Below are 26,675 nucleotides of genomic sequence, written 5' to 3'. Positions count from 1 at the left end.
GTGGTACTGGGGATGGAATGGTACCTAAACATCCCCTGGCCTTATAGAGATTGCACTGTAACTAACAAAAACATGGTGTCATGTATCTGAATGCGTGTGTGTGCATGCTAAGTTGCTTCAATCATATCCGATTCTTTGCAACCCTATGCGCTGTAGTCTGCTAGGCTCCTCTGTCCACGAGATTCTCCAGCTAAGAATATTTGAATGGTGTGCCATTTCCTCCTCCAGGGGATCTTTTTGCATTGGAAGGTGAGATCTTTACCACTAGTACCACCTAGGAAGCCCAATATGTAAATATGATCCATACTAAAAAGAAACAAGTGTTAGTTGCTATGGTAACATCTGGGACCAACTATTCATATTCCTATTCTGGTATTAAGAAAGGTATCAAGAAATATTCGCAGAGAAGTATACAGGTATGTAAAAGTATGAGGCCAGGCAAAAACAATGAGGAGTAGGGTATAAAGAGGTCATAAGAGGCGACAACAGAGAATGTTGCAGGCAAAACAAATAGTATGTGCAAAGGCCTCCCAGCAAATAAGAATATAACATTTGGGAAAAATCCAAGAAAGAACTTTCAACTAAAACCCAGACACATGATAGAGCAACAACAAAATTTGGAATCAGTTATCTTTAGAAAAAAGTAAAACCTAAATAATCCGAACAACCAGTTTAAACTGTAATGAGTGGGAATAAAAGAATCTAATTCACATTAGCAGAAATACTTTTTTGAAAACAAATAGAATAAATCATCAACAAACATGTGAGACTTTCCCAAACACAATACTTTAAATATGGGAAATTTAAAATTTGAAATAAATACAGAAATACATTTATCTGGAAGGGATATTTCAAGAGTAGAACAATGTCGGTTTACCTCCCTTGAACATATAGTCACTGAAAAATCAAATAAAAGCCCAAATGGACTTTTCTAATACAATTTAACAAGGCTGTGTTAAGTTCATATTAAAAACAAAACACAGAAGAATAATCAAGAAGTGCTTGAAAATAAATAACAAGAATGGGAAACTTATATTTTAAAATGTAAAATATACCAGAAGTTATATTAAATAAAACAATTTGTTCTTGGTGTAGGTTATCAAAAGACCAAAATAAAGCCCATAACAACCTTTGGTTTACATATAATTTAGCCTATGTGAGAAGCAGTTAATAAATTATTACGGGGACATTATGTTTCATTTTGGGGGAAAAAAATCAACTTAATATAAAACATATATTCAGGGTAGATTAAGTAGCTGAAGAAAAAAATAATTCTAAAAACATTTAAAAAATGGACAATAACTTTTTAAAATAAATGCAGAGGCTTAAAGGAAAGGGTCTACGGATTTTATATATATAGAGAGAGACTCAAGTTATATACAATAGAGTATCATAAGAAAATTAAAAATACAAGCAAAAACTAGGAGAAAATACCTGCAGAACAAATGTTTGTGTTATACATATAAGTGCAGCAGAGGGGCCTATTTTTACCTTAAGTCTTATAAATCAACAAGAAAAACGTCTCAGTAAAGAACTAGGTAAAATGGCTGAGAATTCGGTATGCTTGAGCCCCTTGTTATTCACCTTAAACTACCACAACATTTTTAATCAGCTATACTCCAATACAAAATGCTTTTGATGTTAAAAAAAAAGAACTAGGTAAGAAACCTGAATAATTAATTTCTAGAAAAATTACTAACAGTTAATAAACAAAACAAACTCCACGGGTAATTAGGGGAAATGAATCAAGCAACACAGTCTTGAAACCCTCCTACTGGACATTTATTCATGCTGTCTATGTAATAGACCCAATTGAAACAATATAATCAGAGGTAGTAATGAAAATTATGACATATGTGTACATACACTCGGGAGTGAAAAATCACTGGTTATGCACATACGCAGGGGAGAAGTTAAAACTATGCTTGTATAACTACATGTTATAACTACATATAGAAAAAAGTAAAAAGATATGTATTAGAGGAGGGGATAAGATGTGTAAGGAATGCAATAATAACTTTTATATTTTACTCATATTTTTCAGTAGTGTTCCAGTGTTCTACAACAGTACTGTAATATAAGCAAGGTGAAAAGACAGCCTTCGGAATGGGAGAAAATAATAGCAAATGAAGCAACTGACAAACAACTAATCTCAAAAATATACAACCAACTTATGCAGCTCAACTCCAGAAAAATAAATGACCCAATCAAAAAATGGGCCAAAGAACTAAATAGACATTTCTCCAAAGAAGACATACGAATGGCTAACAAACACATGAAAAGATGCTCAACATCACTCATTATTAGAGAAATGCAAATCAAAACCACAATGAGGTACCACTTCACACCAGTCAGAATGGCTGCGATCCAAAAATCTGCAAGCAATAAATGCTGGAGAGGGTGTGGAGAAAAGGGAACCCTCCTACACTGTTGGTGGGAATGCAAACTAGTACAGCCACTATGGAGAACAGTGTGGAGATTCCTTAAAAAATTGCAAATAGAACTCCCTTATGACCCAGCAATCCCACTTCTGGGCATACACACCGAGGAAACCAGAATTGAAAGAGACACATGTACCCCAATGTTCATCGCAGCACTGTTTATAATAGCCAGGACATGGAAACAACCTAGATGTCCATCAGCAGATGAATGGATAAGAAAGCTGTGGTACATATACACAATGGAGTATTACTCAGCCGTTAAAAAGAATTCATTTGAATCAGTTCTGATGAGATGGATGAAACTGGAGCCAATTATACAGAGTGAAGTAAGCCAGAAAGAAAAACACCAATACAGTATACTAACACATATATATGTAATTTAGGAAGATGGCAATGACGACCCTGTATGCAAGTCAGGAAAAAAGACACAGATGGGTATAACGGACTTTTGGTCTCAGAGGGAGAGGGAGAGGGTGGGATGATTTGGGAGAATGGGAATTCTAACATGTATACTATCATGTAAGAAGTGAATCGCCAGTCCATGTCTGACGTAGGGTGCAGCATGCTTGGGGCTGGTACATGGGGATGACCCAGAGAGATGTTGTGGGGAGGGAGGTGGGAGGGGGGGTCATGTTTGGGAACGCATGTAAGAATTAAAGATTTTAAAATTAAAAAAAAATAAATAAAAAAAATAATAATAAATCAAAAAAAAAAAAAATAAAATAAAATCTTCAATCCAAAAAAAAAAAAAAAAAGTACAAATGAAGTGGTAAAATGATCAATTAAAACAAAATCAAAGTATATAATAAGTGTTAGGTTTTGTTCTTGCCATGTGAACAAGTAGGTAGGTACCTGCAAGCTGTTTCACCTTCTTCCAGGAATCACTAAAGAGCCTGACGAGTCATGTATCCAGAGCTCTGATGACTCCAAGCCACTGGAATATGACCAAAGTCTCTCAGCCCCATTCATCTGATACGAGATATGGCAAGCGCTTCCTGGCATTCCTGTTTGATAGCCTCTTGAATTCTCTGTTTTGAGAGACCTGTTGACTTCCCTGGTATCTTCTGCGCACCCCCCCTCCATTCCTTACATGCACATATCCATGCAAATTGGCAGGAAACCTTGTCCTGAACTCTAGCCATCTGGCCAAGTGTTATGTCCCCCCTCATTTCTACAGATCTCACTTTCATAGGCTTCTCATGCCTTATTTTCAGTGAGGATTCATGGAATGGCTCAGCCCCATTATCAGGTAGTCCCACCAGCATAGCTCAGCTGGTAAAGAATTGTCCTGCAATGCAGGAGCCCCTGGTCCAATGCCTGGCTCAGGAAGGTCCCTGGAGAAGGGACAGGCTACCCACTCCAGTATTCTTGGGCTTCCCTAGTCAATCAGCTGGTAAAGAATCCGCCTGCAATGTGGGAGACCTGGGTTCAATCCCTGGATTGGGAAGATCCCCTGGAGAAGGGAACGGCTACCCACTCCAGTATTCTGGCCTGGAGAATCCCATGGACTGTATAATCCGTGAGGTTGCAAAGAGACATGACTAAGCAACTTTCACTTTTTCACTTTACTCCCCGCCTCATGTCTACACATCTCACTTTCATAGCCTTCTCACGCCTTATTTTCAATGAGGATTCAAGGAATGGCTCAACCCCATTATCAGGTAGTCTCACCACTTTCGTTTTGTAATCTCTTATCTTTCTAACCTCTCAAGGGCCCTCAAAACCTGACCCTGAACAAACAAACAAATCTCTCATTAGAACGGTATCTATGGTGACAACTCTGCACTCGACATTTCCCTCATTGCTCTATCCTCCTAAATTAATTCCTCTGAAGACAGAGCTCTTGGCATCATGAGATATATAAATGTGTTCTATGTAAATTTTTAGATTTGTTAAGGAGTCTTTCCCTTAACCCCTCTCTCCCATTAAAAACTCATGTGCTTGGCATTGTGCTTGACACTGGGAATAGAATCTATCACTCTGCCTCAAAATAAAGCTCCCAACAGGCAGCTATTGTGGGTTGAATTATATCTCTCCTAAAAACGATGTGTTGAAGTTGTAACTTTCAATACCTTATTTGGAGAAAGGGTCACTGCAGATGAGATGTGATAACAAGAGTGAGCCCCTAATCTGCCTGGGATCCTTATGAGCGGATGCAAAGGCAAAGTCACACAGGGAGATTGTCATGTGACGACAAAGGCAGAGACTGGAGTCATGCAGCTGTGGGCCAAGCAACTCCAAAGAATCCCAGCAAATCCCAGGAAAGAGGGAAGAAAGGATTCCCCTAATGGCTTCAGAGGGACCATGCCCTGTGGACACCTTCACTTTGTACTGCTAGCCTCCAGAACTGGGCCACAATAAATTTCTATTATTTTAAACCACTTAATTTGCAGTACTTCATTATGGTAGCCCTGGGAAACTAACACAGGAATCAACCCTAACATAAATGTATTTGTTTCTGAAACTTGAAGAAAATACAACTCTAGATACCTTATTCAAGAAGGCTCTTGTTGTCCAGAATTGTTCAGCGACAATGATCAAAACAATCATTGAAAGAACCACAAATGTGGCTATCCAATATCCATTGCTAACCTTATCGCTTCTAGTAATAAATGTAACCTCCTCTGCTCTGATATGAATTTCATAAATCATTTGTAAAATCAACAAATACAGTTCGAACTTCTGTAGATATGGAGAGATATAATGATCAATAAGAAACTGCCACTACCTCAAGAAGCTGAATTTGAATCATAATGACCACTGTATTTCAATATAAAATATGGTATTTCTATAACTTTAAACAGATAATCATTATGTTGCAGAAGTATTTATTTATTCCTAGTCTATCTCTTGTTCACTGAGGCAGATGTTGATCAAAAGCTTTCCTAGCACTTCTAGAGATGATCATAATTTTTTGCCTCTTCTGACTTTTTAAATTTAAAGAGCATAGCAATTGAATTGTGGTATTGAATACTCCACCATAAATCGTACAATAAACCCCATGTGAAAGTGGTGTTATAATCTTTAATATGCCACTGCATCCATATGTTAATTTTAAGGTATGTTTACATGTATATTGTACTGATGTGCTCAGTCATGACTGACTCTTTGCAACCCCATGGACTACAGCCCACCAGGCTCCTCTGTCCATGGAATTTTCCGGGCAAGAATACTGGAGTAGGTTGCCATTTACATGTATATTCATAAGTCTAAGTAGCCTGTTGTGATTTTGTTATTTGTTCTTGCTTGTTTGCTTTCTGTTTTTGAGTTTCATTGTCATTATTCTCTTCTGTTTTTTGGTTTTTAATTACATCAGACTTTTTACTATCCATTTTATCTAGTTTCACAAAAATAACTGAGAAGTCTAACTAGTGCAACAAATACTGTTTGATTAAAGATCTGATAGAACTTACTCATGAAATGCCTTGATTTCTTGGGGGAGAAAATTCTTCCAAGGTTTTGATTCAGATTGTCTACTTCTTCTTGGGCTAATGTTAATCATTTATATTCTCCCAGAACAGTATCCATATTACTAAGATTTTAATATATATAACTAATATTGTTATTTTAAGCTTCCATATATCTGAATCCAGGCCCATTCTCATTCTCAACATTGCATATTTGAGATTTTGCATTTTGTCCATGATCTTTGCCATAAATTGTTGATCCTTTAATAGAATAAGCTCTTACACTTATTCATTACTTCCCATTGTTTCTCCACATTCTACTTTATTAGCATTTTCTATTTTTAGTTCTCTTAAATTTATTAGTTTATTGTATTACTCCTTTCCTAGCTTTTCAGATTAGATGATTACTTACATTTTTATAGAATAAAAATGACAGCTAATTTATGGTGGCAAAATCTCTATTATGCACAGAAATAATCCCCTCTGTTATGTAAGATAATCAAAAAATTCATTAAAACACATTAAGTTTATTATCTGCATTCTGAAATCTGGTGTCTAATGAAATATTCAGTGTTCTATTGAATTCCCTGTTTAGGTAGCAATTGGAAGAGACTGGCTGGGATAAATCCATAACAATGAAAGAACACTGAGTATTTTTCAGACGAGAAATCAATTATATTTCTGATAGCAGTGGGCAGTGTAGTTAAAAGGTTGAAAGTCGGCTGCGCATTTATAAGATCTGACAGTGTAAATCACTGAGCAATGGTCCATCTGACTTATCCCTGAAAATTTATTATACCTGAAAAGATTAATGAGTATCGTAAGGCAGATCTGTTAAACTGGCCTTAAACAACTTGTGGGAACTGCTGAATTTTAGTAAATTTGACAATATGAATAAAAGACTAAATACATGCTATGCAATAAATGTAATACATCTATTGCTATTAACAGTAGAATTGTTAGAAGTAGGCAAAATGGTTAAGGGGGTCAAAAGGTGTAAATGTGAGTTATAAGATAAGTAAGTCCTAGAGACACAATGAACACATGGCAAAGTGACTAGTTAATAACATTACATCATATATTTAAAAGTTGCTAAGAGAGAGATGCTAAATAAAAGTTCTCATCACAGGAAAAAAAAATTTGTAACAGTGTACGGTGACAGATGTTAACTCAATTTCCTATAGTAGTCATTTTGCAATATAAATAAATACTGAATCATTGTACATCTGAAACTAAGAAAATCTTACATGTAAATTATACCTCAACACAAAAAGGTACAACTAAGTACTGTTTTAAATTTCACATTATATGACTATAATCTGTAACATGGATTGAAGTGATATTAAAATGTGATAATGTTTAGGCAATTAAAAACAGTGTCTATAGTACTTTCTCAAAGGCAACTTAGCTCAGATGTACAAAACCACGATGTTTTTCACAAAATAGTACAGCCTGAGTTTAATAAACTAAGGAACTATCATAAAAAATTTAACTTATACTTTTTGTTAGATGTAATTCCCAGTATTTTATTTCTACATGAAAGGTGTTTTGAAGTAACTATTTTCTTGAATTTGAAAGTTGTATACTGAGATTTTTTTTTCCCCTCAAAATCTTGGTTTATTTTTGCCAGCTTGGGTAGAAATACTATTGTTGCAGCTTTGTAGCGTCAGAACATCTTAAGTTCAAATATTGGCCCCTCTACTGTGTGTGCAATCTTACACAAATTATCTGAGTTTCATTTTCTTTTTTGTGCAGACATCAAGTGAAGATAAACTGTCATAACATATATAAGCAACTAACAAGAGTAGTTAGGACACAAATATAATTCAAGTAACTATTCCCAAAGAAAAAATTTAAAATTATTCTATCATGAGAGCTGCATTATAAAGAAAACTGAATGCTGAAGAATTGATGGTTTTGAACTGTGGTGTTGGAGAAGACTCTTGAGAGTCCCTTGGACTACAAGGAGATCCTACCAGTCCATTCTGAAGGAAATCAAACCTGAATATTCATTGAAAGGACAGATGCTGAAGTGGAAATGTGATGCAAAGAACTGACTCATCTTAAAAGACCCTGATGCTGGGAAAGATTGAAGGCGGGAGGAGAAGGGGATGACAGAGGATGAGATGGTTGTATGGCATCAGCGACTCAATGGACATGAGTTTGAGTAAGCTCCAGGAGTTGGGATGGACAGGGAGGCCTGGCGTGCTGCAGTCCATGGGGGCTGCAAAGTGTTGGAGACGAATGAGTGACTGAACTGACAGCTATATATATGCACTGCTTGGATATAACTTGGTATTAATTAATCTTGTATAAAAGAAGTCCTCAAAGCTTTAAAATCTTTTAATGCAATGCTTCCTAAACTTGAGATATAACCATTTATCATTTGTACTATTTCTTACTTAATAGTTTTCCAAATCATTCTTTTTTTCTCTTTTCTCTCCTAGAACAGTATTTGGTTGTGCTAGTTATATTTTTTAAATATAAACATAAAAATAAAACTATAGGAATTAATTTAAAGACTATCTCTGGCTTCTTAGAATCATCCTGAGTCTGGTCAGTGGTGGCATACCTGTCTTTAGGAATTATTGTTTTGAAGTTACAAAATGAAGTGTGTTTCCAAGTTATATTCCAAATAAAAATTTCCAGCAATATGATTTTTTTCTACAATTTACAAAGGAGATAGATTTATGAACACTGAATATGGTTTTTAAAAAATCTAGGTTACTTGTTTAAAGCAAAGTAGAGGACCTAATAGGAGCTTATGATTCTCAACAGCTTTTATGGCTCAGTGATAGAGAATCTCAGTGGTAGAGAATCTGCCTTGCAAGGCAAGAGACAGAGGCTTGATTCCTCGTCTGGGAGGATCCCATATATCTCAGAGCAACTAAGCCTGTGCACCACAACTACTGAGCCGGTGCTCTAGAGTCCAGAAGCCACAACTATTGAAGCCCGTGAGACCTAGAGTCCATGCTCCCCAACAAGAGAAGCCACTGCAAGGAGAAGCCCTGGCTTTGCAACTGGAGAGTAGTCCTCACTCGCCTCAACCAGAGAAAAGCCTGTGCAGCAATGAAGACCCAGCACAAAAATGAATAAATAATACTATAAAATGCATCGATAAATACGAGCATTTCATGTTAACTACTATAACAGCTTCATTAGTTTCAGGTTTTGGTCATAAAGCATCTTTAAGAGACTTAACTGATAATATGAAATGTGATTAACAACTGCTGCTACCACAAAGGAATGTTATTGGGCTAAAGTGAGCAAAGCAAACTCCTTTACTTTCAGGATTTGCAATAGAACAAGGAATAATTTCTGTATATTAGAGAAAGTTACGTGATATAGCATATATATCTCAAAAAATGTTTTTTTTATTTGTGAAATAGTCCTTAAATTGTCCATGAGAAAACCTTGCTTAACTACATAAAAAAACAGAAAAAAAAAAAAAAAAGATTGCTCCTAGGTATACATGATACCAAGCATATTTATGATATTATGGGTTACAAAACATCTATCAGTGTATTTTATTACTATTTAATTAAAATCATTGAAGGATTCACCTATTTTGAAACATAATTATGTAGCAGAATTCTGTGAACCACATGGGTTATATAACACAATACATCAAAAATCACTGCCACCTTTTCTTGTGGAATTACCTGTTCATCTGAGGTAACAGTTAAGTGTTGTTAAAGAAACTTGCCATATTAAAAACATTACTTTGACACTATTTATGCCATATCTCATTTCCTACAAATGGTGAGGTGGAGGGACCCAATCTTATTAACAACCACTCCTCCAGCAGCAATTTTCATTAGGGTTCAGGGAGGTTTATCTATGTGTTTTCACAGTTTATATATGTATCCACAGAGTGAGCTATAAAATGCAGTTCTTAAATTATATCTGAAGTATATTCATCTAATTGAGTAAATTTCTCAAAGAATAAGTGTGGGTAGACATTTTCTTTTTCTTTCAACCCTTGCCCAACAAACATCATCAAAAGATAGTTAACTTTTTAACCAATGGCTGCAGATGAGAAAAACAAGTTCAGAGACGAGATGCTAGTTGTCCAGCTTTTCCTCCCGAAAATGTATAGAAAATAGGCACAAGAAGCAAAGAGGCCATATGTGACCCCAGAAGGTCCCTCTGACAATATTATTTTCAGAGGCAAAATTAAACAAACATTTGTATATTTCATGAAATAATAAAGTATGAAATTATAATTTATTATTTATTATGAATAATAAACTATGAAATTAAAAGATGCTTACTCCTTGGAAGGAAAGTTAAGACCAACCTAGACAGCATATTAAAAAGGAGAGACATTACTTTGTCAACAAAGGTCCATCTAGTCAAGGCTATGGTTTTTCCAGTAGTCATGTATGCATGTGAGAGTTGGACTATAAAGAAAGCTGAGCACTGAAGAACTGATGCTTTTGAACTTGGTGTTGGAGAAGACTCGTGAACGTCACTTGGACTATAAGGAGATCCAACCAGTCCATCCTAAAAGAAATCAATCCTGGGTGTTCATTGGAAGGACTGATGTTGAAGCTGAAACTCTAATATTTTGGCCACCAGAGCTGACACGTTTGAAAAGATCCTGATGCTGGGAAAGACTGAGGGCAGGAGGAAAAGGGAATGACAGAGGACGAGATGGCTGGATGGCATCACCTACCCAATGGACATGAGTCTGAGCGAACTCTGGGAGTTGGTGATGGACAGGGAGGCCTGGCGTGCTGCGGTTCATGGAGTCACAAAGAATCGGACACGACTGAGCAACTGAACTGAACTGAAACTATGAATCAGTAATATGGTATCATCATATTATTTAGATAAAGAAGACATGGGGGGGGTAGCTTCGCTAGAGAATCTAGATATATTCATTCAAGAAAAGAAAAAGATGCAATCTCAAATTATTTCAAGGAAATGATGGTTATACACACACACACATATATTTATTATGTATATGATAAAGTATAAAACATCAAAGATCTCGTAAATATCAGGGGCTGTATAAACTGGAGAGGGAGTGCTCCACCTGAAGGCACAAGTTAAAAAGAGAAAATTGAACTCTGCAGGTCAACACAAAACACACATTGATCTAATGTAGATTTCAGGCCAAAAGACTGAGATCCCAGGTTTAAAGTCTGGGAGGTTAAAGCCAAGGTAAACGTACAAATAGGAAGTTAAACTGAGCTCATTGTGTCTGCTTTCCCTGAAAATATCTTGATTTTGGTTTGTTTTTCTCTTCCTGAATATTTTAAAAAATGTATGTGCTTGAGATTTAACCATATTAAAAATGAAGTTGAAAAATTAATTTAATACTATGGATATTGCATTGCAGTCATTAAACACAAGCAGTAGACATCTTATGACGCCTGTTCCCTTTCTACAGTGAATGGTCCTCCGCCCTTCTATTCCAATCCTGGAGGCACTGTCAATGGAGATCTGTTTCAAGAATGCATGACCTTAGGAAGACTATTCAGGACCTTTTTCAGGATTAACAGACACATCAAGACAGCTCCTTCAGAGCCTGAGAACCCTCTATATGCATAGAGGTGTAGGAGTCATCTCATTAACATAGACAGAGTACCAGAAAAAGCAGTGAACCCTGAGGAAACCAAAAATACAAAATAGAGACAAATACTCAAAACATAATAAAGCACCTGGGTCTATTTATGCCTTCATCTAGTCAACCCCAGGAAATTTTAAATTATGGGGGCTAATAAATTCTCTTTTGTGTTTAAGCAAGTTTAGACTAAGGTTCTATTACTTATAAACAAAGAAGTATCCAATGCAAGAGACAGCAAAGGATTTCAGTTTAACTTGCATTTATCCACTCACATCTAACTGCACCTCCTCGACTTTCCATTCAAAGAACAGAAGAGCATTTTCCTCCAGTGATTTTTCTAACCTAACATACACAGGCATTCCAAATTATCCCATTATTCCAAACTAATCATCACTACTTTTGGAGGACAGGGTGGAAAAAGAAAAATATTATCTTATTAACTTCCCAGTTTCAGTACATACTTTCTATACATACTTTGACAGCAGCGATTCTTTAACAGAGGATAAAATCTACCATTAAAAAATCAAGATATCAATTATATAGAGCATCATGCATAGCAGTCTTATTTTATGAACCCAAGTTCTAAGGTACAAACTTAAAAAAAAAAAAACTAAACTAAAAGCAGTTAAACACTTTTTGTATGTTATATGGCATACTACTTCAAAAATTTCAGCCATATTATGTCAATACACATGAATATCAGTGATGTGACCCAAAACAAAGAGTTGTAATACAAATACCATCTATTTGCTCACCTCAGAAGCATGATTCATGAAAAGACTTTCAGGATATTAGCTATCATCATATCCATTTCCAGCAGTGAAAGCAATAGCCTTGCTCATCACATGTTTCAAAGATACCAAACCAGGGAAAGCAACGCATACTCACAAATTATAAAGCATGTCAGCCATGTTGCTTCGGTAATACAAAGCATTTCTATAGGCGCTTTCAGCTTCAGAAATTTTGCTCTGACTCTTGAGAACATTTCCAAGGTTACCCCACGCTGCCAAAAAAAGAAAGAAGTATTCAGACTAGTGTCATTCTGATTATATATGATATACTATCAAGCTGTCAGGAAGTACCACAAGGAGAGAAAAAAAATCTCATAGAACATCTTTAAGAAAGAAGATTTATTTCCTTCAAACTCAAACTGAGGGGTTACATGTGAAAGCCTAAAGGATGATGATTATGTCTCAAAGCAAATATATACACATATAATTTATCATAAGGCCAAGAATGATGTTACCTTAAGATAACCTACAGATTTGAAGCTCTTTCCAATTTCAGTAGAGTTCTTCACGAACTGAAATTGTTGTATACCTACTAAACCAGAAACTGTAAGAAATGACCTTAAAATAAACAAAGGTTTCATTCAAAAACAAAAACACTGATAAATAACAGAAGAATTGGGAATCAAAAAGAAGATAACTAAGATCAAAGATATAAAGAGGCTTAATAATCATCAGATATATCAGCAAAACATTATGCTCCTTAAAATAGTTAAGTATATATGTTTTACTCAGATATAATGCTTTTATATCTTTCCTGCTAATAAATTCACAAGTGGGAAAATCAATAAGTTTGTGTTTTCACACATAATCACACTTAAAAATTTACATTTTCACTATACCCTTTATTTTTCACTCCAAACAATCATGATTTCTCAATATTATAAGATACCCCATCACCAGCTGCCCACAAAGCAAGGCGCTCAAGCAGACCTATCCCTCAAACTTGGATGCTTCCCTTGTCCTTTTTCCTTCCCACAAGGAGATGGGTTGCTGGGCCCTTAAACCAGAGTCCCTCCCAACTAGAAGATGAGGATGAGAAGGCTCATGTGTGTCAAGATCTATTTATCTGGAGAATTCCTAGTTCTATATGGAGAATGGAGGGGTTTGAGATACCAATTTTTAACACATAAAAATGCATAGAATCGTTTGATCCCAAATTTGCTTGTGTACCCTGTAATTTAACACACTGAGCCTTCATTTACTAATCTGCAACATGGGAGAAAATAATATCTCCTGGGTTTTTTGACAAGGACTAAATGAGTTAGCATATGGAGAGTGTTTAAGATAGTGCCAGCCATGTGGCAAACACTCCATAAACATTTGCTATTATCATTAATATCACTGTAATGGATGCTCTGCACAATTTACAGTGTCAAGCACTGCTTACAAAAACAGGATCGAATATAATGCACTTTACATACTTAGTAATATCTACAGAGAATAATAATCTTTCATATTTGGAAAGTCATATACCTTCTTTGGCTTCTGATGGAGAACAGAGGAGAAGCATATACTTACCATTATGCAGTACCCAATCATGCCACATACCACACCATATACTTGAAAAATATTGTCTCACTGAGCTCTCAACATAGTACTGTATATTAAAACCCTGTCCACTGCATGAATAAGGAAACAGACTCAGAGACACTCAAGAACTTGCCAAGTTAATACAGAAGTACGAAAGCAGAGATTTCAGTCCAAGGCTTGTTGTTTAGTTGCTAAGTCGTGTCTGACTCCTTTGCAACCCCATGGCTATAGCCCATGAGACTACTTTGTCCATGGGGTTCTCTAGGCAAGAATACTGGAGTGGGTTGCCATTCCCTTCCCCAGGGGATCTTCCCAATCCACGGATCGAACCGGAGTTTCTGGTTTGGAAAGACATTTAAGAGGATGTTTAATACAAGTCTCTTAGTGTTGGCTGATAGTAGAAAGTAATCAACTTATCCATCATGGGAGTATCATGTGAAACTTTATGGATTACTATACAGCAGTGAGAATCAACAAGTTCTGTGTAAATATTTTAAGAAGAATAGACCTTGAAAAGCCAAACAATATTTAAAATACCTAATGCATTCTGTCACAACATTACTTAAAAATATTAAAAACTCATTCCTATCCAAAGTATCATTATATACTTTACAAGGATACATTATAAATCTAAGGACAGAAATCAATTACATTAGGACAGTTGCCTATGATGCAAAGGGATATTTAAGCTAGGAACAGAGGTAAAAGGGAATAATACATGAATAAAAGAGAAATTTGTAGGGATCATCCTGAAAACTAGCCAGGAACTAAGGAATGTAATTGATCTAACTTCTGCAGCTGGGAGAAGAAAAGGGGGACAGAAGGGAGGTGAGGGTAAGAGAAAAGGGGAAAAGGAAAATTAAGGTCATGCCACACATTCTTTTAAAATAGGGATGGAGTTATCCTATATCCTATTTAAGGAATAAAGGGTTTTAACATTCATTAAACTTTTTCTTGTGTTGATGTTACGATGATTCAAAATGGATGCTTGAGGTTACCTTCAAATTTGCACTTGGTAAATTTTATTTGGGACCAATAGAACATAAAGATCTTATATTTTTACAAATATTTAATGTCATTTTACATTTTTAAGCTCATATATGTTACTAATTCATTCATTTCATGCAGAAATCTTTAAAACCCTTCAGTTTTATTGGAATAAAATCCCTGGAATTGTTACAAGAAATTGTGATTAAAGTCCAAAAAAGTAAAGTGTCCAGTTTTTCAAAGTTTGTATTTTAATAGACAGGGTGCCCAGATGAATTCAATTCTCACATTAAAACACTGGAGATAATAAAGTACTTATTTGAAATTTTAAAAAACTGTATTTAGTTTATGCTAAAAACTTCATGTGATTTTTGAAAGTTTTTCCCAACAGCATTTCAAAATATTTAGAGTACTAATTTTATTCCTGTTGTTTGACAATGTGAATACTGTAAGAAGCTGCTCTTGTTGAGGGACTACCGTTTGATCTCATGGGCTTAGTTTGAACAACTGCAAACCTAGGTGGACAAAATGAGGAGGAAAGGGTAAAGGGAGAAGGAGAGGTGGTAAAGAAATAAAAACATATGTATGCTGGGATAAAAATAATAGTGCTTTCACTTATTTAAAGTTTACTATATGCTTGCCAGTGTCCAGAATTTATATAACATAATAATAAACTTTGAGGTCCATCACTATACCCATTTCATTGATGTATAAACTAAAGTTAACTCCTTAAACTGCAAAGTTAATGATAAGAGAAAACCAAATCCGTTTCCAGATGTCAAAATCTCACCATCTCAATACTGAGTCTAACTACAAAGTCAAATCACATATCATAGTACTCAATATTTGCACATATTTAATTGAGGGACTAAAGTATAAAATGGAGCCAAAATTAATTATCCAAATGAGTCATTCCCTCAGAATTGGTAGGGACAAAATACTCCAGAGACAACAAACTTTAGTACTCATGGTACCAACAAACTTTAGCTACATGGTACCCATCTTTCATAATGTATTTTCCACACCACAGAAAAATTAATGCCAAACAATATATTTAGTACTTCATATTTCTTTGGCAATGAGATTTTAAATGTCACATTTTCTAGAAAATGCAATGGAAAGAGAATAGAGTTATATCTATGTAAATAAATGTTTGTTGCTCAAAGATACTGGAGATTACGTACATTTATCAAGGACTCCTAAGTACCCTAAAGGTGCCTTATATGTGATGGAGATTTAAAAGCATTGTTTAACAAGCACATGACTTATTTCTTAGGAAAGTGGAAAGTGAAAGTTGCTCAGTCATGTCTGACTCTTTGTGACCCCATGGACTTGTACATTCCCTTCTCCAAGGGATCTTCCCAATCCAGGGATCAAATCCAGGTCTCTTGCATTGCAGGCAGATTCTTAAGCCACCAGGGAACTTCAAGAATACTGGAATGGGTAGCCTATCCCTTTTCCAGGGGATCTTCCCCACCCAGGAACTGAACCAGGAGTAAGAATTCTGGAAAATTATTTACCAGCTGAGCTACCAGAGAAGCCTTTATTTCTTAGGACTAAGCATATATGATGATTATATTAAGGAAAGGTGAACCGAAGATTCAAGGTATCACTGGATAAGTTTCAGGAAATCTCATCTGTGAAGTTATTTTATTTTCAAAAGGAAAACAAAATTTTTCTTCAGAACAAAATCAGGAAGCAAAGAATCAAGAACAACTCTTATATCTCAAGGGCCCTTCATACTGGCATTTAACTACACCTAAAAGATATCCACTTACTAAAAAATGACCTTAATTCACAAGGAAAGCTACTCAAAGGTCACAAACTGCCACAGTTTATGTTATTTGAAAGGCAGAATAACAATTAAATATTTCCATCTTGCAAAGCTTCTTCTAAAGAGGAAAATCAAATGTTAGCTCCTTCTGGAAATGTTAAGTGATCTACAATGAATCACTCCAAAACTTTTTCAAAGACCTCATTCAAATATAGCAGTTCTAAGTTCACAGAGTAAGTTTAAACTTACTCTAAAGTATCAACTATTGTAATTTCATAGTGCTTGATATATTTTATAAAAATCAATGCAGGCAGATTTGAGCAATTTTTTCCAGGATAATTAAAAACTGGAAGATATTTATATTCATTGATTATAAAAAAGTTGTTTATATTATGATTATGGCATGCATTGCTCTTTCAAAAATTAGCTAATAAGATGAAATAATCTCTTAATATTTAAGTTTTAACTACTTAACATTCACACAAGCAATCATTCTTCAGGGTTCAGTTCAGTCGCTCAGTCGTGTCCGACTCTTTGCAACCCCATGAATCACAGCACGCCAGGCCTCCCTGTCCATCACCAACTCCTGGAGTTCACTCAGACTCACGTCCATCGAGTCAGTGATACCATCCAGCCATCTCATCCTCTGTCATACCACTATTTCTGTTACACTGATCCTCTGAACACAGCCACCAAAATCAACAAGGGCTCTCACTTTTTATTTCCACCTTTAGTTGTAATTTATCTTAGAACTTTAATACATGTCTTTAGTCCCTGTATCAATACCAAGTTCTACGTAAAGATCTTGCAAAATTGAAACATTGAAAAATGCTTTAACTATCATGATAAATTCTAAATTTTGCTTCCTCTAATTCTGAATAACTTGTTTGAAATCAGAATGATACCACAAAAAGGGGTTACACGTTGAAATCTTGCCAGTTATATAAGCCAGATCAGCTGCAAAGGAAAATAAATACAGGAGTGCCTAGTGTACCTTATAAATGTTTTCCTTCAGATTTTAGCCCTATTTTTACACTTCTATCTATATGAACTCTTTCAGTCCTCCTAACAAAGATTATCATCCAGTTAGTACTTGACAAGGAAACTGTGCCTTAGAGAAAGGGTCACTTAAAAGCTAACAGAGATAAAAGTTGTGTCTGTTAGGTTCTGAAGCCCTTGTTTTAACCACTATGAAACACCTGGACTTCAGATGTGTTCCAAAAACAGTGTTCACATAGATGTAAGCTAAATAAGCGTCATTTTAAAATATGAGGAATTGTTATGTTAAAATTTCTAATCTCAACGAAAACGGTAAAAAAGAAGCAAGCAAGCAGAAGAAGGAAAAAAGGGCCATGTAACTGCATGAAACTTAAGATAAGCGTGAATGTGTTTCGTTTTGTTAATGCTTTCTCACTCTCTCCATTAACAAACATTGTAAGGGGATCAACTTTTGTAGCCTGGGTTTATACTGATTTCATGATAGTCACTTCACATGATCCAAGGAAATCACAGCGCTTATAAGCCTATAAGGATTTATATTTCCTAAGGTAATTATACCTTGGATTATTACAGAAAGAAACATAATGTTAAGTGGATAACAAAGGTCTGGTTAAAATGTTAAGTGGAAAAAATAGAAATAATTTAAAGATTATGATTCATACAATACCAGAATACATATACTATATCGTTTATGTAATTCTAATTAAAGCAACTTTATAATATGCAATTATCTCTCTTGTTTATCTTTGGTTACTTCAGATACAACTGAAAATCAGTATATTCCTATAAGGGAAAAAGTATTAAAAATGAAAAAATAAAATTTAGTACTCCAATGATTTGGTAACACTGTCTTCATAGCACTGTTAATTAGTCTAACATCTATGTGCATATTGAAATATCCATATATACAGTTCAGGGCAGGTTTTTTGGTTTTAACAAATCTAGGATTATTCCTTCGCATTTTACCATGTGCAGTCTCTATTCTGACTTTGACTGCAAGCCACCCCCACATCCACAGTTCAGTGTCTGCTAAAGAATTCTCAAGGATCACAGCTGTGTGCTGGCAAAAGGGCTTGCATAACTCGATGAAGCTAAGAGCCACGCTGTGCAGAGCCACCCAAGACGGATGGGTCACAGTGAAAAGTTCTGAAAAAACAAGGTCCCCTGCGGGAGGAAACAGGAACCCACTCCAGTATTCTTGCCTCGGAACCCTGTAAACAGTGAGGAAAGGCAAAAAGATACAACACTGGGAGATAAGCCCCTTCCCAGATCAGAATTTGAGCAAACTCCAGGAGACAGTAAAGGACAGAGAAGCCTGTATGCTACAGTCTGTGGGGTTGCAAAAAGTTGGACAGGACTGAGCGATTGAACAACAGGTCAGAAGGTGTCCTATATGCTACTGGGGAAGAGCTGGAACAATTACAAATAGCTCCAGGAAGAATGAAGCAGTGAAGTCAAGGCAGAAATGATGCTCAGTTGTGGATGTGTCTGGTGGTGAAAGCAAAGTCCGATGCAGTAAAGAATAATATTGCATAGAAACCTGGAATGTTAGGTCCATGAATCCAGGGAAATTGGATATGGTCAAGCAGGAGATGGCAAGAGTGAACATCAACATGTTAGCACTCAGTGAACTAAAATGGACAGGAACGGGTGAATTAAATGGACAGGAATGGTTGAATTTAATTTAGATGACTATTATATTTACTACTGTGGATAAGACTCCCTCAGAATAAATGGAGTAGCTCTTACACTCCAAAAAAGGGTCCAGAATGCAGTACTGGGGTGCAGCCTCAAAAACAACAGAATGATCCTGGTTCGTTTCCAAGGCAAACCATTCAACCTCAGTAATCTGAGCCTATGCCCCAGCCACTGATGCCGAGGAAGGTGAAATTGACCAGTTCTTTGAAGACACATAACATCTTTTAGAATTAACACCAAATAGAGATGTCCTTTTCATCATAGGGGCTTGGGATGGAAAAATAGGAAGTTTAGAGATACCCAGAATAGCAGGCAAGTTTGACCCTGGAGTACAAAATGAAGCAGAGGAAGTCTAATAGAGTTTTATCAAGAGAATGTGTTGTTCAAAGCATACAACCTTTTCCAAGAACCCAAGAGACAACTATACAAAAGGACATCACCAGATTGTCAATACAGAAATCAGATTGTTTTTTGCAGCCAAAGATAGAGAAGCTCTATACAGTCAGCAAAAAGAAATTCTGGAGATGACTGTGGCTCAGATCATGAGCTCCATGCTGCAAAATTCAGGCTGAAATTGAAGAAAGTAGGAAAAACCACTACCCTCATGGCTCAGCGGGTAAAGAGTCCGCCCTCAATGTGGGAGACCTGGGTTCGATCCCTGGCTTGGGACGATCCCCTGGAGAAGGGAATGGCTACCCACACCAGTATTCTGGCCTGGAGAATTCCATGGACTATACAGTCCAGGAGATCACAAAGAGTTGGGCACAACTGAGTGACTTTCACTTCACTTCAGGAAAAACCACTAGGCCACTCAAGTACGATCTAAATCAAATCCCTTGTGATCATACAGTGGAGGTGACAAATAGATTCAAGGGATTAGATCTGGTAGATCGAGTGAGTGAAGAACTAGGGACGGAGGTTTGTAACTACAGGAGGCAGTGACCAAAACCATTCCAAAGAAAATAAATGCAAGAAGACAAAGTGGTTGTTTGAGAAAGCTTTACGAATAGCTGAGAAAGGAAGAGAAGAGGAAGAGAAGGGACAAAGGGAAAGACATACCCAACTGAATGCAGAGTTCCGAGAATAGCAAGGAAAGATAAGAAGGCCTTCTTAAATGAACAATGCAAAGAAATAGAGGAAAACAATAGAATATGAAAGACTAGCGATCTCTTAAATAAAACTGGAGTGATCAAGAGAACATTGCATACAAGGATGGGCATGATAAAAGTCAGAAACAGTAAGGAACAAAGAGAAGCAGAAGAGATTAAGAAGTGGCAAGAATACACAGAAGAACTATACAAAAAAGGTCCTAAAGACCCAGATAATAATGATGGTGTGATCACTCACCTTGAGTCAGACATCCTGGAGTGTGAAATCAAGTGGGCCTTAGTAAGTATTATTATGAACAAAGCTAGTGGAGATGACGGAATTCCAGCTGAGCTGTTTCAAATCCTAACAGATGATGCTGTTAAAGTGCCGCACTCACTATGTCAAGAAATTTGGAAAACTCAGTAGTGGCCACAGGACTGGAAAAGGTCCATTTTCATTCCAATACCAAAGGATAACACCAAAGAATGTTCAAACTGCCATACAACTGTGCTCATTTCATGTGCTAGCAAGGTTATGCTCAAAATTCTTCAAACTGGTTTAGTTGTACATGAACCAAGAACTTCTAGATGTACAAGCTGGGTTTTGAAGAAGCAGAAGAACCAGAGATCAGATTCACTGGATCATGGAGAAAGCAAGGGAATTCCAGAAAAACAGCTACCTCTGCTTCATTGATTATGCTAAAGCCTTTGACTGTTTGGATTACAACAAATTGTGGAAAATTTTTAAAGAGATGGGAGTACCAGACCACCTTACCTGTCTTCTGAGATACCTCTATGTGGGTCAAGAAGCTATAGTTAGAACCACACATGGAACAACTGGCTGGCTCCAAGTTGGAAAAGGAGTACAAGGCTATATGTTGTCATCCTGCTTGCTTAACTTACATGCAGAGTACATCATGCCAAATGCCAGGTTGGATGAATTACAAGCTAGGATCAAGATTGCCAGGAGAAAGATCAACAACATCAAATATACAGATGACTCCACTCTAATGGCAGAAAACGAAGAGGAACTAAAGAGTCTCTTAATGAGAGTGAAAGAGGAGAGTGAAAAGTGGTCTTAAAACTCAACATTCAAAAAACTAAGATAATGGCATCCAGTCCCAAGACTTCATGCAAATAGTAGGGAAAAAAGTGGAAGCAGTGACAGATTTTATTTTCTTTGGCTCCAAAATTACCATGAATGGTGACTGCAGCCATGAAATTAAAAGATGCTTGCTCTTTGGAATAAAAGCTATTGACAAACCTAGACAGTGTATTAAAAAGCAGAGACATCACTTTGCTAGCAAAGGTCCATCTAGTCAAAAGTACAGTTTTTCCAGTAGTCAGGTATGGATATAAGGGTTGGACCATAAAGAATGCTGAACACTAAAGAATTGATGCTTTTGAACTGTGGTGCTGGAGAAGGCCCTTGAGAGTCCCTTGGACTGCAAGGAGATTAAACAAGTCAATCTTAAAGAAAATCAATCCGAAATATTCATTGGAAGGATTGATGCTGAAGCTCCAATACTCTGCTGAAGTGGGCAGCAGAGGATGAGATGGCTAGATAGCATCACCAACTCAATGGACATGAATCTGAGCAAACTCTGGGAGATAGTGGAGGAGAAAGGAGCCTGGCATACTGTGTTCTATCGGTCACAAAGAGTCAGATAGGACTTAGCGACTGAAAACAACAACAATCAGAACCACGCATGGTCTGTGAAGCTGAGTCTTCTCTGTAAAGGCCTTCACTCTAATTTCCCAACTAGGCTCAGAATGTTTCTCACTGCATCTTAATCCAAACAAAACAAAACAAAAAATATACTTCATGTTCCTCTCTGACAGCAAGGTATTCTCTGTGAAGTTTCTGGTTAACTAACCCACAGGATTATATAAATAAATGAAGATAGGAAGGTATTTGCAAATATAATGACTGGACAAGGAGGGAGAATTTGGAAACACCTGACTTTGGGACTTTCTTCAAATCTTACCAGATCCTTTTTCTAAGAAGCCTATTACACTGTTGAAAGCAGTCAATCTGAAGGAGTTAGTGAATAATAACTGGCATGCCACAAAGAGTGACCCTGTTTATATGCAGTGTTAGCCACCTCATATAGTCAGTTGTGTCTGACTCTTTGTGGCCCCATGAACTGTAGTCTGCCAGGCTCCTTTGTCCAGGCAAGAATACTAGAGTGGGTAAGCCATGCCTTCCTCCAGCGGATCTTCCTGACCCACGGATCGATTCCAGGTCTCCTGCATTGCAGGTAGATTCTTTACCATCTGAGCAACCAGGGAAGCCCATTTGTATGAAAGACACACCAATTTGGTAAAGGCCCATAAGAAATTCCTCACATTTGGCTGATTTCTTAGCCCATGTAGCCGTTCAACCGTTACACATAGATTGATAGCAAAATATACGGAGTTGTTTCTGATTTCATAGTCAGAATATAATTGACCCAAAGCATCTCTTACAGCTTGCCTCCATCATAATTATAATCATTTGAGTATGGTTCAGCTCTAAACGATGAAGAACCTTTAGAAAAGGCGAGAATTCTAAACAACTCCAGTGAGGGTGGGGAGGAAGAGAAGTGATTAAGAAAAAAAAAATCTCCCTTTTGTTCTTTTACAATCCAATCTCATAAGCTACTTTATCTCACAATGAATCCTGTCATCATTAAATGGGTTCCTGCCATTTAATAGCCCCAGGTTATGGCACCCCACTCCAGTACTCTTGCTTGGAAAATCCCATGGACGGGGGAGCCTGGTGGGCTGCAGTCCATGGGGTCGCTAAGAGTCAGACACGACTGAGAGACTTCACTTTCACTTTTCACTTTCATGCACTGGAGAAGGAAATGACAACCCACTCCAGTGTTTTTGCCTGGAGAACCCCAGGGATGGGGGAGCCTGGTGGGCTGCCGTCTATGGGGTCGCACAGAGTCGGACATGATGGAAGCGACATAGAAGTAGCAGCAGCAGACTCCAAATATGTATCACTAAAAGGAAATTTGATGCAGAAACCTAAATCAAAAAGATCCCAAACCTAAGTTTTTAGTTTTATTTCTGTTACCAATTAGATCTAGGTCCACTAAAGTAAATTACTGGACTCTCCCATTTCTTATTAGCAGTAGTAAGTAAACATGTAATATGGGCCAATCTCTGGGCTAAGGGTGCTATACACACTTGGTCCCACACAGTGCTATTGCTGTGCTTGTTATACAGATCAGCCACCTAGAAGCTCAGAGAGGTTGTAACAACGCTGTAAAGACGAGCATAACAGCTCCTCGTGTCCTGACTTCCAGTGGCTCAGTTGGTAAAGAACACACCTGCAATGCAGGAGATCGCCTGCAAGCAGGAGACCCAAGTTCGATCCCTGTCTGGGTTGGGAAGATCCTCTGGAAGAGGAAATGACAACCCACTCCAGTTGCCTGGGAGATTCCAAGGACCAGAGGAGATTGGCTTAGGGACTAACCCACCAAGACCACCCTATCTACCTTACTGTAAATCTGACCAACTTACCATGCCTTTTCTCCCTAAGCATTCTGCCTCTCAGTTGCTCACCAGTAAAACAGATGTAACAATCCCTGCCTAAGTTCAACTCCAGCATCACTGAGGTAATTAAATAAGATAATAGATGTGTAACTCTATAAAGTACATTTCTATGGAACAGGAATGATATATCATTAATAGATCATCATCCATAAAAAACATAACCAGGTAGGTATACCCTTTAATAGTGTATCTCCTATATTCAGTCATGCTATTGAGAATTTCACTGCCAAACACATCAAGGCCAAGAAAAGAAAACTCAAAGCAACATTAAATACGCCCGAGGCCAGTTTTCTTGTGATTTTCCTTTGAGAATATCATTAAAAAACAATTCTTTGGGCGTGTTCCCTGATCAGGGACCCAGCCCATGGCCCCTGCAGCCCAAGTGCAACGTCCTAACCACTGGACTGCCGAGGAAGTCCACAAAGCCAGTTCTAAAATAAGAGAAATTAAAATAAATAAATAAATAAATAGAGACTACATTTTATTTTAAAACAGCTGTTCCTAAGATAAAATGCAGTATATATCAAATATAGTGTATCATGACACTATGTTATAACCTATATTAACTTCAACATACTAATTTTTGACAGTAGCTTTTAACTCAGCAGGTAGTGATGAACATGGAAAAAGTAGAGTTAGTAATAGAGAAAAGGGCATTTTAAAAGTAAGAAATGTTCAGGAAAAGCATAAATATGAAGAATAAAATATTTAGGTGGGTAGAAAAATATTCTTGAATGCTAATAAAATTAGCTATTAAATAAAATAAATTTCTAAAAATGTCAATTACCTTTCCTATACGCTTAAATCTTGGGCAACTATCATTTTAATGTATATTTTCAGCTACTATGAACAACAGAAAAAAAGAGGGAGGTTAATTTCCTTTGCCTTTTTTGCTGCTTTGGGCAAACAAATAAGGGCTCTTCAAAGGCTGTGCAGCCAGTACTTGTATGAGGTATTTGTGCATTACTTGAAAAACATGATATTGATATAATGGATGATGCTATTCATTTTACAGCCTTAAGCATACAACTCAGAAAGTTCTACTTCCAAACAGCAAAAGGAAGCTAGTACACAGAGGGGAAAATTAAATAGGAAAAACCACGAGTGAAGGCACTCCAGTGACATTCTCACATCAGTTGAGTGCTGTGAGAAAGAGAAGGGCTGGGCCATTTTCCCAAAGCTCTACCAGAGAATTTTCAGTGTCCATTAAACTCTCTCTTACACAAAACACATCTACTGGAAACATACTAATTTTAATAAATATTACCAACTAGACATTATGGCTAGATATGTGGTTTTAGAGGCATAAACCCATATAATGCATTCTAAATGGTATTGACATTCAGAGGATTTACATGTTAAGTTGATTAAAATCCATAAAGAAGCAGTATTCTCCTAGGCAGTCATCAGGACTGGGGTTAGGGTATAGTTCTTTAAGTCTAAACTCCTACTTAAAAGCCTCGAAAGTAAATATCTACTCTAGGGTCCATTTGGAAAAGCCACAATCAGAACATGGCAGATCTCTGACCAAGTGTCACTTAAGCCTCCTATTTCTAGAATTGTACCACAAAACCCAAAGATATGACACAGAAAGAACCTTACTGAGTATTATCTGCCAAAAAAAAAAAGAAAAAAAAAACCATCTTTCTCAAAATCATTGTCCTAAACTATAAGAGCAAAAGAGATTTTTTAAAATCTTGTGCCATTGTTTCCTAATAATACAATTCCAACAGCAGAAGTAATTTTAAATATATTGTGATTGGAGATAAGAAAAAGGCACAACACAGATTTGTATGGTATCACTAATTAATATGCTCATGTTTTCTTTATGTAAACCCAGAAACGTATCTCTACTTGAAAATTGTTTTCAACACTCACATGAATACAGACAACAGCATTCAGTTTTAACCACTAGAGTGAAAACGACTTGAAGCCATCCTTGGAAAATATTCAGATTATATGAAAACAGACTAAGCAGAGAAATGAGGTATTCTATACCAGTATTGCAAATCTCCAAAGCTTATTTGTAAAAACTCAAAGAGAATAAGCCAAGTGATAAAGTAAGACCAAATATTATCAAAATACCTCCGACCTCCTGGTCCCTCCTGGTAGCCATGCGATATATATTTTGAGAAATTTATTTTTTTACAAGGAAAAAGAAGACAGAAAGAGAAGAAGAAATGTTTACTACGTTTCTTTAGTAAACAAACTCCCAGCTGTAAAACACAGAGCCCCACACACTGTAAGACTAAGTTCCTTCCGCCATCCAGGGAAAGAACTGTGCTCACCAAGAAGTTTCTTGACACCTCAGTTCTCTGTTCTAGTTAAAATTTGACAATCATCTTGTATTAACCTTCTTCCTAAAACTTACAATTCCTAGAAAATTCTCCTAATTAAAATGTATGCCTATATTACTCTTGGAAAAATATTAACACTGATATTTTAAAATAATATCCCATAATGTTTTACATGAAGGAATTGAATTATGCTCTTTAAAGTGACTGAATAAATGTTCAGAGTGGCAGCTAGTATTATCGAGATTTAGACACCTAAATACAAGACTCAACAAAGGACCTAATATAGTTCTACTCTCCAGAAGGGTTTCGTTTGTGTTTGTTTGTTTCTACTATTTAAGTTATATTGTAGTGTCTTACTTGGAAACAATATTATCATTTTTAAATAGAAACTTTTAGCCCTTGGCTCTTATTTAATTCTTTAGCAAGCATCTATGTGTGTTTTCTACTAGATTTCCTAGATAGTAATATTTAGATTTTGTAATTAATACTGATATGTAAGACTAAAAAGAGAGATTTCTAATTTAACACTCCTATGCATAAAA

The 26,675-nt window shown here is 36.5% G+C and overlaps 1 protein-coding gene across 2 annotated transcripts in view; it reads right to left on the bottom strand.

Moving 5' to 3' along the window:
• TMTC2 (transmembrane O-mannosyltransferase targeting cadherins 2) overlaps window positions 1-26,675 on the bottom strand; it is a 436,273-nt gene that overhangs the window by 183,866 nt on the left and 225,732 nt on the right. For both annotated transcript variants that reach the window (XM_069584133.1, XM_069584134.1), the window contains exon 4: window positions 12,312-12,426. In XM_069584133.1, the coding sequence (XP_069440234.1) occupies window positions 12,312-12,426 (115 nt within the window). The remainder of the gene's footprint in view (window positions 1-12,311; window positions 12,427-26,675) is intronic.

This window comes from Ovis canadensis, chromosome 3, assembly GCF_042477335.2.
Source record: "Ovis canadensis isolate MfBH-ARS-UI-01 breed Bighorn chromosome 3, ARS-UI_OviCan_v2, whole genome shotgun sequence".
NCBI lineage: Eukaryota > Metazoa > Chordata > Mammalia > Artiodactyla > Bovidae > Ovis > Ovis canadensis.
Note: the sequence above shows the minus strand (reverse complement) of the source record. Positions and strands in the feature narration are given on the sequence as shown.